The 13,181-nt window shown below is 44.4% G+C and overlaps 1 protein-coding gene across 8 annotated transcripts in view; it reads right to left on the bottom strand.

The window, feature by feature from the left end:
• ZSWIM8 (zinc finger SWIM-type containing 8) overlaps positions 1-13,181 on the bottom strand; it is a 228,379-nt gene that overhangs the window by 28,714 nt on the left and 186,484 nt on the right. For all 8 annotated transcript variants that reach the window (XM_033940124.1, XM_033940125.1, XM_033940122.1 and 5 more), the window contains one exon: positions 443-611. In XM_033940124.1, the coding sequence (XP_033796015.1) occupies positions 443-611 (169 nt within the window). The remainder of the gene's footprint in view (positions 1-442; positions 612-13,181) is intronic.

Raw genomic sequence — 13,181 nt, 5'->3', positions numbered from 1 at the left:
TATTTTGGTTTACGAGCATGCTTCTGGAACGAATTATGCTCGTAAACCAAGGTACCACTGTATAACAGAAACAGTTATAAATAAACTGGACACATGCTACTGTCACTATTATCAGTGGGTACAAGGGATAAAAAAGAACTAATTATAATAAATACATTCACTTTAGAAACAAATTATTACCACAGATCTGTACTATACAATTGCTTTTCTCCTGCCCTTAAAAGCACTAAAGTATTCAATTACACCACTGTTTTAGTGTATCATCCATTTTTATATACTAGAATGTACATTTTTTCCCCTTGGGTGTACACAAAAATATTTTAAACTTAACAGATATACTTGCTCTTACCTTAATGCAGCAACAGTTTATTACCTAACAATCTCCTTTATTCCACCCTCCCCTGCCTCCACAGTATTGATACCTGTGGCAATAAACACTTACTTGCTACATTAGAGGAGAGTGACAGGCCCGTCTCTGTGTGGTATGGGTGCACTGCAATCTGAGTCATAGACGGGACAGGCACCCCAGGAAAGGATACAGCAGTGGCAGCCAGAGATGGTGTTGTTACCGAGTAAGGATACTGGGCTCCAATGAATGCTGGATGGACACCCTGTGAATAGACATAAAATAGTTTAACTATATCAAGTGTAAAACACACTTTCCTCCTTATGAGCAGTCAAAAATGTGTGCCAGTCCTCTTTTAGAGTTTATTTGTACACTGATTCACTCTCTCTTTTATAGTTTTTATTAGTTTTTTCAAGACTGGGCAGTTTCATCTTGCTCAGTTGAAACCAGCTTTCATTTCCAATTATCTGTGGATTTTTCTATATATAACCTATTAAATTACTTAAATTACTATCATCCAGTCATTTTAAGCCATGGCAAGAACTCCCTCCAGAACTCATAGGCCCTAAATCTAGCTACTTAGGGCTAGATGCACTAAAGATATCGACTGTATCACTGTTGGTCGATTCTCTGGCCAATTCTTGAGCAGTGATCGATACGTTATAACGTTTGCATGCTAATGATTTGCACGGAGGTGCAATCATTTGCATGCAAACATGACCGGTCAATCACTCAGTGAGCAACTGACACATGCGCAGAGCCCTAACAGCAGTGACAGGGGAAGCAGCCTCCTGCTGTGAGGGCTTCTTTTTCTTTATTGGCACAGGTATGTGCGTTACACATACATACACACACACACAATCTGGCCCATTAAAAAAAAAAAAAAAAGAAAGAAAAAAAGCCACCGACTCCCCTGATCCAATCCCCTCCCCTTCCCCAAAAATAGGCAGGGGGGATGCCCACTTCCTCCAGCCACACAGAACACCCCTGTGCTATGGCCCCCTCTGCACCAGGCACCCCTGTCACCACCCCCCCGAACCTAAACAAAATGGCAGGAAGGACACCCCCCCCCAGTATCTTTTTAAAAAGTTGGAAGCAGGAAGCCCATTCTGAGGCTGCTGCTTCAGGTTGCCAGTCCTAAATGGTGGGCCTTCCCCTTCCCGGTACATCATGTGATGCACAGGGACGGGCCAAAGGCACTGATTGGATCAGACGCCTAAGGCCCCACCCAAGTTATTAGTGCACTTTGCTGTGTTCGCTTTATGGAATATTTCATATTTAAGTAATTTAAAAGAAATGTTTAGTAAATAAAATCCAGAAACAGGAAGGGGGGAGAGGAACAATGATTAAATGATTTGGATTGGTGAAGTGGGATCTGAAATACTGTGCTTCCCTGAAAATAAGATATTGTCTTATATTAATTTTGAGCCCCAAAAAACCACACTAGGTCTTATTTTCAGGGTAGGTCTTATTTTTTTCATGTACAATGATCATCTCTCCCTTCCTCTCCTCCACCTCAATTCTTCCTCTTTCCTTTCTCTACCCCAAATTTGCATCTTTCCTCCCCTCTCACACATCACCTTGTGCCTTTCCTCTGCAACATCTTTCTATCCCTCCCTCCCATCCCCCTGTGCAGCAGAACCCTTGCACTGTGCACAGCATCTTTCTATCCCTCACTCACTCCCATCCCTCGTGCAGCAGAACCCTTGAACTGTGCACAGCATCCTTCTATCCCTCCCTCCCTCGTGCAGCAGAACCCTTGAACTGTGCACAGCATCTTTCTATTCCTCCCATCCCTCGTGCAGCAGAACCCTTGCCCAGTTTTTATCCCTCCCTTCCGTGCAGCAGCACCCTTAAGAACATAAGAAGAACATAAGAAGTTGCCTCCGCTGAGTCAGACCAGAGGTCTATCTCGCCCAGCGGTCCGCTCCCACGGCGGCCCATCAGGCCTATTGCCTGAGCAGTGGTCCCTGACTATTTCTACCTCTACTCTACCCTTGAGCAGCCCCCCGCCACCGCTGCACAGCCGAACCCCGGTTGACCCTCCCATCCTTTCATCTCTCCCTCTCATTTGAACCCCGCCGAATGCGAGACCTATATATCTCCCTCTAAAGAGCAGCAGCAGCAGCAGCTCTCTAAACAGGCTGCTTTGTACCTTCCTTGTGCCGCATTGCTGAAGACATCATCAGTGATGCAGCAGAGGGAATGCCTCGGTAGAAGAAGACTGCGAAACAGCCTGTTAGTGTTGCCGACGCTGCTCTTTGGAGGGAAGTATGTAGGTCTCAAGGTCATAGGGTCGGCAGTGTTTGGACGGTAGAAATGGAAAGATGGGAGGGTCAGCGGGGGTTTGGCCGGCGGGGGCGAAGGCAGGGGAGCGCTGCTGCCAGCGAATCCAGGGACTAGGGCTTATTTTCAGGGTAGGTCTTATTTTCGGGGAAAGACAGTAGAAGTGCTATAAGAGGCCCTAAGATCCCGTTCCCATGTTGAATTTCTGATGTTCCTCTCCTGGTTAATTTTAGTTCTCAAAAGAAAATTTAGAGAGTACATTTGAAAGATCCACCTGGTGGATGTTAACAAAATATTTTGGATATTGATCTTTTGAAACCATTTTGGAGACAGAAGATAAAAAGGTTTTTGTATGATATTTTGAGTGATTCTACTCATTTGAAGAAGTGAAGTGTTTATCACTACTCTGGTATTTTTCCTCTTTGATGATATACACAATTTGTGAGGTAGATATGAAATGTGTTGGATATTTTTGAATCTTCTAACTACAATATAGGTAACATTGTTACCAAGTCTAGACCAGTCAGTTTTTCCGATCAGTAAAACCCCCTTTTTTTTTGAATAGCCAAGTGATATTAGTGCATCAATCGCTTGGCTACTTTACATGGGGTTTTAGCTAATTTGCATGGACGGACTGGAAAATGGGCGTTCAAGAGGAAAAACACGAGGTGGGCCGTTTTGTGAATTGGGTCAGTAAAACAATCGCTGACTTTAGTGCATCTAGCTTTTAGTGTCACCACTGCACAATGACTCACTCACTCCCAGACCTGGCCAACCCAGGAAGTGAAAGATCTATGCCAGGCTCAAACTCAGAGTAATGAACCTCACACCTAAACCAGGGTATATGGAGTATGATCTCAGTCTCTCATTTACTGCTAATGCTTGCCAAAATACTTGAACTGTGCCAAAGACAGCTTCCCTCTGGAGTTCATAAAATGTTATATATATATAGGCAATTTTTCCATGTGTTCTTGGAAATGTTTAGTGAGGCCTGTAGCACCCTAAATCAGTAGTACCTAATTTTTAAGTGAGAGCCATTTTGGGTTCAAAAGCGCTGAAGGAGAGCTGACAAATGTCTTCCTACTTCATGACATTCATTCCTACCAGAACACCTAGCCTTAGTCACATGTGCAGAGCAGATAAACCTTATGAAAATACAGAACCATAAACTAAAAGTTCTAATATACACAAACAAAAACTAAGATGCCAAACAGCATGCAGTACAACACCAGAGAAACAGAAAAATACATTTCTTCCTGAAAAGTGCAAAATATAACTCCCCTTTTACAAAAGCATAGCTTGGTTTTTAGTGCCGGCTACGGCAGTAACAGTTCAGACGCTCATAGAATTCCTATGAGCGTAGGAACTGTTACCACCCTGGCTGGCGCTAAAAACCATGCTACGCTTTTATAAAAGAAGAGGATGGACAGTGGATATCTTGATTTTATTTTTCTAATCATCTTTTCTCAGTCTATGGTTGCACATCCTTCTGTCTGTGCTCTTAACTCTGTTTTGAGGGCCTTCTTATCCATTTGCTGTTTTTCTCTCCTTTACTTTCTGCCCTACATCCATCTTTGTGTCTCTCTCTTCAGAGTTTCACTTCTCTGAGCGTACTTCAAAGTAATTTCACTCTCTTGGAATTGGTGTTCATTATAGTCAGTTTGTTTCTATCATCATCACTACATCCATCTTTGGCATTAACTTTTTAACATTCAACTTTCTTCCATTTTTCTACTTCCTTCTCAAATTTATCTACTTTTTCATGTCTTCCCTTCCCATCTATCCATGTGCACTCTCTCATCCCTTACCTCCATCCATGTGTGCCATCTCCACCTTCTTTCTTATCTCCTATTCCCATCCATAAACAGCATTTCTTCCTTCTCTTCCCCATCCCTACCATCTCCTGTGTGCCATCTCCTTCCTCTCCCACCTCATTCCCCACCCTTGTGAACTCTCTTTCCCTCTCTCTCCCCTTCCCTTCCATCCATGTGTACCTCCCTCTTTTTCCCTCTCCTATGGTCTGACATATGTCTTCCCTCTTTCCCCCTCTTATGTTATAGGATCTTTTGCCTCTCCTTCCCAGTCTGGAATTTCTCTCCCTTCCTTCCCCCTTTGTGGTCTGGCATCTCTCCGTATCTCTTCCCCCTCCCACTATCTTAGTCCCTTCCCTGGCATCTCTCCTTATCCCCCTTCCCCATCCAGTGGTCTGACCTCCCTCTCCTTCTCTTTCCCCCTTTTCTGTGGTCTTGTATCTCTCTCCCCTTCTTCCCTTTCATCCCCTTGTCTGGTATCTCTCTCTCTTTCCCTCCCCCTTCCCCTATTCTTACCCCTTCCCTTTCATCCCCTTGAGTTCTGGCATCTTTCTTTCCCTTTCCTCCCCATCCTTACAGTCTAGCATCTCTCTATTACCTTCCCCATATTTCTCTCCCTGCCTTCTCTTGCATCCCCTTGTCTGGCACCTAGTTTCATAGTTTATTAAAAATTTGATTAAAATGCTAAACATAAGATTCAAAGTGTTGTACATTAAAATAATACTTAAAATTGAAGGAGGAACATCAAAAAACAGACAAGATCTAACAAGGATCAAACACACACAACATAGGATCGGATAGAAAACAAGAGGGAGAGATAAAAAAGATAAGGTATCAGAATGGTTAAATTACTCGTAGGCATCTCTCTCTTTCCCTCCCTCCTCCCGAGGTCTGGCATCTCTATCTTCCTCTTCCCTTCCTTACGCTGGAGATCTGGCATCTTTCTTTCCCTTTCTTCCCCATCCTTGTGGTCCAACATCTCTGTTACCCACCCTATGCGATTTTCCCCTTCCCATGGAATCTGGTGCTTGTTCACCATTCAGCTGTGCTGCTCTTACTCTTTGGGCCACCGGCAGTATGAGTGAAGTAAACATGCTGCCTTGGGCTGCCTGGAAGCTTTCTCTCTGCTACTGCTTCCTGTCCCCAGATAGGTGGAAAGCAGTAGCAGAGAAAAAGCTACTGGGCCATCGAAGGCAGAGTGTTTAAAGGGTGGTTGATCATTGGAATGATCTTCCACTGCAGGTAATTGAGGCCAGCAGCGTGCCAGATTTTAAGAGAAAGTGGGATAGGCATGTGGGATCTCTTGGGGGAAGAAGTTAGGGGGTGGGTCATTAGAGTGGGCAGACTTGATGGGCCGTGGCCCTTTTCTGCCGTCATTTTCTATGTTTCTGTTTACTTCACCCACTCTGCCTGATGTCTGAAGAGTAAGAGTAGCACTGCTGAAACGAGACTAGGGGAGAGGGGGACTCCGGATAAGTGTGCGGGTAGCCAGAAGGTCTCCGCAGACACCATTGGCTCACGGGCCTTGTATTGAAGACCACTGTCCTAAATGATGGGAAATATTTCCATTTCCTTCTGTCACAATTTCTTTTTTCAGACTGAATTTCTCGACACTTTTCTCTCTCTATACGTAATCTCCCAAGTAATCACTTGGGACCGATACCTCTGTAATCATCAGTGTAAAGCACAGCAGCTGAGCCACTAGGCTCGCTTAGCATATAGAATTGTAGCAAAGCTGGGCAGCACCATTTTAGGCCTCAGCAGGTTTTATGTCTGAATTCTGTGATGTCACAGTTGTCACACTATCACCAAGATTATGAGGATATGACAAACTGTTTTTACATATAAACCCTAGTACTCTAGTACTCCACTCTAGATTAGTTAATTTAGTTTCAAGCTCTCCTCTGAATACGTACACTGGGAAACTAATGCAGTATCAAATATACATCTGTTTATATTTGTGTTCAAATTTAATCCTTAAGTCCAAAATTCCATTTATCCATGATTCACTCCAAATTGTTTATTCAAAGAAAAGTAAAACCACCTCCCTTGAGTGAGATTAATGCTAGCATAAACAAATTTTCTTTCTGATCTCCATATAGCATAAGAATAAATAAATAATGTGTCCAGACCATTTATATTTGTTTACTTAGAAGCTGTGTATGCAAATTCACTTTATGCATTTTCATTGTAAATATCCTGTACATATAGAAAGATTAAGCTCTTACCTCGATGATCTTCTTTCTTGTAAACAGGTGTGTCATTTTGGACAACTGGTTAGTAAATCCAAACCTGCATGCTTTGCAGAAGGTATCAATCATAGTTTTCAACTCCTCCTCAGTGCAGTATGCTGACCCCTTCAGTTTGTACCAAAGCAGGCGATAGGAGGGGTAGAGGGACGTTCCTCGATAACACAGGTCTGCTCTGCAATGCAAGAAGTACACTAAACACAATTTATGAACAAGGTGAACTAATAAAAAAACAGCAACGTAAAAACAACCACACAAGCTTAACATTTATGGAGCTCGTACATTCCTCAATGTGTGATTGTGTTATTTTTTAACACAATTACATAAGTGCTTGTATCACTTACATCTGACTGGACAGAAATATTTCAGGCTAGAAGCTGTCAATTCTGTCTGAGACAGTACTCCTTAAGCAGGCAAGTCATAGAAATTACAGGAAGGGGTTCCAGAATGACACACCTATTTACAAGAAAGAAGATTATTGAGGTAAGAACCTAATCTTTCTTTATAGCGCAATAGGTGTGTCATTCTGGGCAAGTAAGACTTACTAAAGCAGTCCCTGAAGCCTAGGGTGGGACTGAGGACACAAAGGCCACATCCAATCTTGCCACTACATCTACCCTGTAGAACTTTGTAAATGTAGCCGCCCTACAGATCTTCTCAGGTGGAATCACCAGGGACTCTGCCCATGAAGAAACCATGCTTCTGGTCGAATGCACTTTCAAAGCTATTGGTAGCTGCTTCCCGCAGGCAATGTAAGCTGACTCAATGGCCCTGTGAATCCATCTGGAGATAGTAGTCTTAGATGCTGGCTTGCCCAGTTTAACCTGATTTTTGAGCACAAATAAATTACTGAAGAGATGAAACTCATTAGTGATCTTGAGATACCGCAGTAATACTCTCCACATATCAAGCAGCTGGAGAACTTTGCCTTTTTTATTCGACCCCCTGAAAATGAATGCCGGTAGGTGCATGTCCTGGTTGGAAAAAACATTAAAAAGGGGGAAAAATCCTTCTTCAGGTATATTAGTGACAGAAAAAGGAACACAGGCGGGATAGTACGCCTTAAAAGACCGGACGGAAGTTACGTGGAAGCAGATTCCGATAAAGCCAAACTACTGAATGAATACTTCTGCTCAGTCTTCACCTGTGAGGCACTGGGACACAGTCTGCAGTTGAAGGCAACACAAAGCACAGAAGACCCGTTTCAGAATTTTGAGTTCACACCAGGTGAAGTTTACAGTGAACTGGCAAGACTCAAGGTGAACAAAGCCATGGGACCAGACAATTTGCACCCAAGAGTGCTCAGAGAATTGAGCGATGTCCTGGCGAAACCGTTGGCTGAGCTATTCAATCTCTCCCTAAGTAAGGGGAAAGTTCCCCTAGACTGGAAATTAGCTAATGTCGTTCCTCTGCATAAAAAGGGTTGTAGGGCAGAGGCTGCGAATTATAGACCGGTGAGTCTCACATCAATAGTGTGCAAACTCATGGAAACACTAATTAAAAGCAAATTGGACACGATCTTGAATGAAGGGAATCTTCGGGATCCCAGTCAGCATGGATTCACCAAGGGTAGGTCCTGCCAATCAATCTCATCAGCTTCTTTGACTGGGTAACAAGAAAGTTGGACTTGGGAGAGTCTTTGGATGTCGTGTACCTGGACTTCAGTAAAGCTTTTGACAGTGTCCCACATCGCAGGCTGCTAAGTAAGATGGAATCGATGGGGTTAGGAGAGACACTAACTGCATGGGTCAATGATTGGCTGAGTGGCAGACTTCAGAGGGTGGTGGTTAATGGTACCCTCTCTAAAACATCGGAGGTAACCAGTGGAGTGCCGCAGGGCTCGGTCCTGGGTCCACTCCTTTTCAACATATTCATAGGGGATCTGACTCAAGGGCTTCAAGGTAAAATAACACTATTCGCCGATGACGCCAAACTATGTAATATAGTAAGTGAATGCAGTTTACAGAATTATATGGCGCAGGACCTGCTTACATTGGAAAGTTGGTCCTCAACCTGGCAGCTAGGCTTCAATGCTAAGAAATGTAAGGTCATGCACCTCGGAAGCGGAAATCCATGCAGGACGTACTTCTTGAACGGAGAAACTTTAACTAGGACTTCAGCAGAATGAGATTTAGGAGTAATCATCAGTGCAGACATGAAAACTGCCAATCAAGTGGAGAAGGCTTCATCTAAGGCAAGGCAGATATTGGGTTATATCAATAGAAGTTTCGTCAGCCGAAAGCCTGAAGTCATAATGTCGTTGTACAGGGCCATGGTGAGACCTCATCTGGAGTACTGTGTGCAATTCTGGAGGCCACATTACAGTAAAGATGTGCGCAGAATTGAATCAGTTCAGCGGACGGCCACCAGGATGATCTCGGGGCTCAAGGGTCTCTCGTACGAAGAGAGAATGAATAAATTGCAGCTCTACACTCTCGAGGAACTTAGGGAGAGGGGAGACATGATCGAAACATTTAAGTACCTCACGGGACGTGTCGAAGTGGAAGATGATATTTTCTTTCTCAAGGGACCCTCGGCCACAAGAGGGCACCCGCTCAAACTAAGGGGTGGAAAATTTCATGGCGACACCAGAAAGTATTTCTTCACAGAGAGAGTAGTTGGTCATTGGAACAAGCTTCCAGTGCAGGTGATCGAGGCAGACAGCGTGCCAGACAGAATAAATGGGATACCCATGTGGGATCCCTACGAGGGTCAAGATAAGGAAATTGGGTCATTAGGGCATAGACAGGGGGTGGGTAAGCAGAGTGGGCAGACTTTTCTGCCGTCATCTTCTATGTTTCTATGACATGGAATGCCAAAACTGCTTTGGGCAAAAAGGAAGGCACCTTGTGCAGGGAAACTCCTGTGCCTGAAATCTTAAGAAAGGGATCTCTGTAGGAAAGTGCCTGCAAATCAGAGACCCTTCTCGCTGACGTGATTGCTACTAACAAGGCAATCTTCACCGAGAGATCCATCAAAGATCCCTGCTGCAAGAGCTCTTATGGAGCCTTGATCAGAACCTTTAGAACAATGTTAAGCTCCAAGATGGAATAGGCTGGTGAACAGGCGGACGCAATCTGAGTGCCCCTTTCAGAAACCTGGATACATCTGGGTGAAAGGCCAATGAGATGTCATTCTCTCAGGCTCTCAAATACGAAATGTCAGCCACTTGCACCATGCGCAGGGAAACCCCTGTGCCTGAAATCTTAAGAAAGGGATCTCTGTAGGAAAGTGCCTGCAAATCAGAGACCTTTCTCGCTGACAATAGCCACTGCTGTAGCATTGTCCAAGAAGTCTGACTGCCATGTTTTCAAGAATCTCTCGCACTTAAGCAACGCTAATTGAATGGCCTTTAGCTCTAGCCTATTGATGGACCTCATCCTCTGAATCAGGGCCCGTTGTCCTTGAACCGGATGACAGTTGCAATGGCCTCCCCAGCCATAAAGGCTGGCATCTGTCATCAGAATCTCCTCTGAATCCAACCGAAGGGGCATGCCTTTCAAAGGTGATTGCAGCTGTAGACACCAGCTCAAGCTGGTCGTTGCTTCCTTTGTCCAAGGCAGTGGCACCTGAAGCAAATCCTTTTGATGCAATCGACTGGTCAGAAGAGAGTCCTGTAGTGGCTGCATGTGCATCTTCACCCAGGATACCACTTCTATGGTTGCAATCATGGAGACTGGGACTTGCAGATAATGCCACGCTGTTACAGCTTGCAAAGCTTTTGTCTGCGTGCATCTGAAAGACAGACATGCCTTCCACTATGTTTAAAAGAACCTCTAGATACTCAAGGGATTGGGTCAGTGCCAGGTGGCTCTTTTGAAAATTTATGATCTATCCCAGGTTCTGTAAAACCTGGACCACCTGTGCAACTGCCTTTTTTCCCTTCACTCAGGATGGGACTCTTATCAAGCAATCATCCAGGTACAGGTGTACCCGTAACCCTGCTTTGTGGAGATGCACTGCTGCTACCAATGTCACCTTGGTGAATGTGTGAGGTGTTTTTGCCAGACCAAATGGAAGGGCAATGTCTCTGTCGCACATGAAATCTTAAAAACTTCCCATGCTCCTGAAAAATGGGTATATGGAGGTAAACCTCTGTCAGTTCCAGGGAAGCCAGGAACTCCCCTGGCACTACAGCTGCAATGACCAACTGGATGGTCTCCATGCAGAATCACAGAATTTTCAGAGCTGCGTTGACAGACTTAAGGTCCAGAATAGGTCTCCATTTCTCTAATTCTTTCTTGAGCACAACGAACTATATGGAGTATCTGCCCGAGCCCGATTCTTTGGGTGGAATGAACTCTATAGCTTGAATATCCAACAGTCTCTGCACTGTAGCAAGAACTTTGCTTACTTTCTCCACTTGCTGGTAGAGGAAGGGCAAATTTGAGCTTGCAGCTCTCTCAAATATCTAGTACTCCTCTGTCCATGGCAATTTGCTTCCATGCCTCCACATAGTCCATCAGGCATTCCCTGATCTGCTTTGGGATTGCTTTTTTAAAATTATTATTTATTGACTTTTATTTACATCAAAGCAAACAAACTTTGAATAAGAAATTAAAATACAACTCCTGAAAGCAAATTTTTCCATATCTTAATTACAACTAGGATTGCTTTTTTTAGTGGATGTCGCTGGGTAAGAAGCAGAAGACTGAGGCCCCTGATCCCTGTGAATCTCTGGCAGAATCCTTGAAAGAGTCACTGAGTTTAGGCTCCTCCTGAAAACTGGCAAAAATGTCATGAGCCTCAAAAATTAGAAAGCCCGGCCCCTCTAGGGGCCCTTGGCCTACTGTCTGGTAAAGATTTTGGGTGACGATCTGCCACACAAATCATATGATCATCCAGCCCCTTTCCAAACAACATTTGACCTTTGAAGGGCAGTTTACTGTGCATGGTTTAGAGGTAGTCTTCCGCTCATTCCCTGATCCAGAGCATTCTACAGACTGAGATAAAATAAGCAGAAACTCTGCTGTCATGTTTCTATATTGAAAGGAAACTCCAGAGTGAGAGGGCATAGAATGATTTTAAGAGGTGATAGGCTCAGGAGTAATCTGAGGAAATACTTTGTTTTACAGAAAGGGTGGTAAAGGTATGGAATAATCTCCCAGTGGAAGTTGTAGAGACAAAGACTGTGTCTGAATTCAAGAAAGCGTAGGACGGGCATGTGGGGTCTCTTAGGGACAGGAGGAGACAGAGGATACTGCGGAAGGGCAGAGTGGATGGGACATTTGGCCTTAATCTGCCATCATGTTTCTATGTTTCTTATAACCCTGATATCATAGAGACCATCAACTATATAATCCACCTCTGCTACTAGGAACGAGAGGAGATCAACAGAAATGGCAGGCACGCACCACAAACGAGGCCACTGATGCTACTTTAATTCCTAAGGGTAAGGTCTTGAACTCTCTATTAATCATATCTATTCTGTGATCCTGCTCATCCTACAATACTACAAGTCCCTCACTAGGCAGAGGTATGTTTCATCACATTAGCTACCAGGGAGTCTACCTTGGGTTGAGTAAACAACTGCTGACATTCTTGAACCATGGGATATAGCTTGAACATGATCTTAGCCATATTTAAGGAACCTTCAGGAGCATCCCACTGCTCCATGACTAGGACTTTTATGTCCGGATGCCAGTGGAGGGAAGTAGGCTGAATCTGCACCGCATTCATGATTGAACACTGTACAGCAGACATGGACGGGGATTCTAAATTTAGCTCCTTTAGGGAATCCGTAATAATCTCCAGCAATGCTGTGGACTTGAACAAGTGGTGCACAGGCAGTCTTCCCTCTGATCCAGTGCTACTACCACCTCCCAACTACCAGCCCTTAGTTGGGACCCAGTTTCCAATCAGGGAAACCTCACTCAGTGCCAGCAAAGGCATGGACCCAGAATCCTCCAATTCTATTTCATACTGGTCCTCTGTATCTAGAACCTTATCCTGTTCTAGGGGAGTATGCTCAGAAGGGGAAAATCCCCTTGCATTGCCTCTGGAGATTCTCCAGACAGCACAGGATAATCCTACTGGCTAAGATAAGCTTTCTAAAAGAGACTCAAAGTTGGGGGTGAAACTGACGAGTCAGCACTGAGACCCCCATTGGGGATCTACTCTCTTCATGTTAGGTTCCATGCCATATACACTTCTGCGTTTCACCAATTCGCAGAATTGTGGCTCTGAGAGAATTCTCCCTGTAGATGCTAACCCTGGCAGCTCTCTGGTCCTTGAAACCTCCGGGGGAGAGAGGTAGGGGGAGATGGCTAAGCCCGAGGCTCCTGCCCCTTCTTCTATCCCTTCTTCCTGCCTACCTGCGCAAAATTGGCATGAAATGGGAGTAATAGGGTTGAGGGGTTCATTACTATTGTTTTGAAGGTCAAACAATGGATTTTGAGACAGAGGGAGAACTTTAAAATAAAATCAGGAAATCCAAGATGGCCACCATGGCAGCATTTTGGTGCCAAATAAATGGCTCAAAATGGCCAA

This window comes from Geotrypetes seraphini, chromosome 4 (genome assembly GCF_902459505.1).
Source record: "Geotrypetes seraphini chromosome 4, aGeoSer1.1, whole genome shotgun sequence".
NCBI lineage: Eukaryota > Metazoa > Chordata > Amphibia > Gymnophiona > Dermophiidae > Geotrypetes > Geotrypetes seraphini.
The sequence above is the reverse complement of the archived record's forward strand: the minus strand, read 5'-3'. Positions and strand labels throughout refer to the sequence as shown.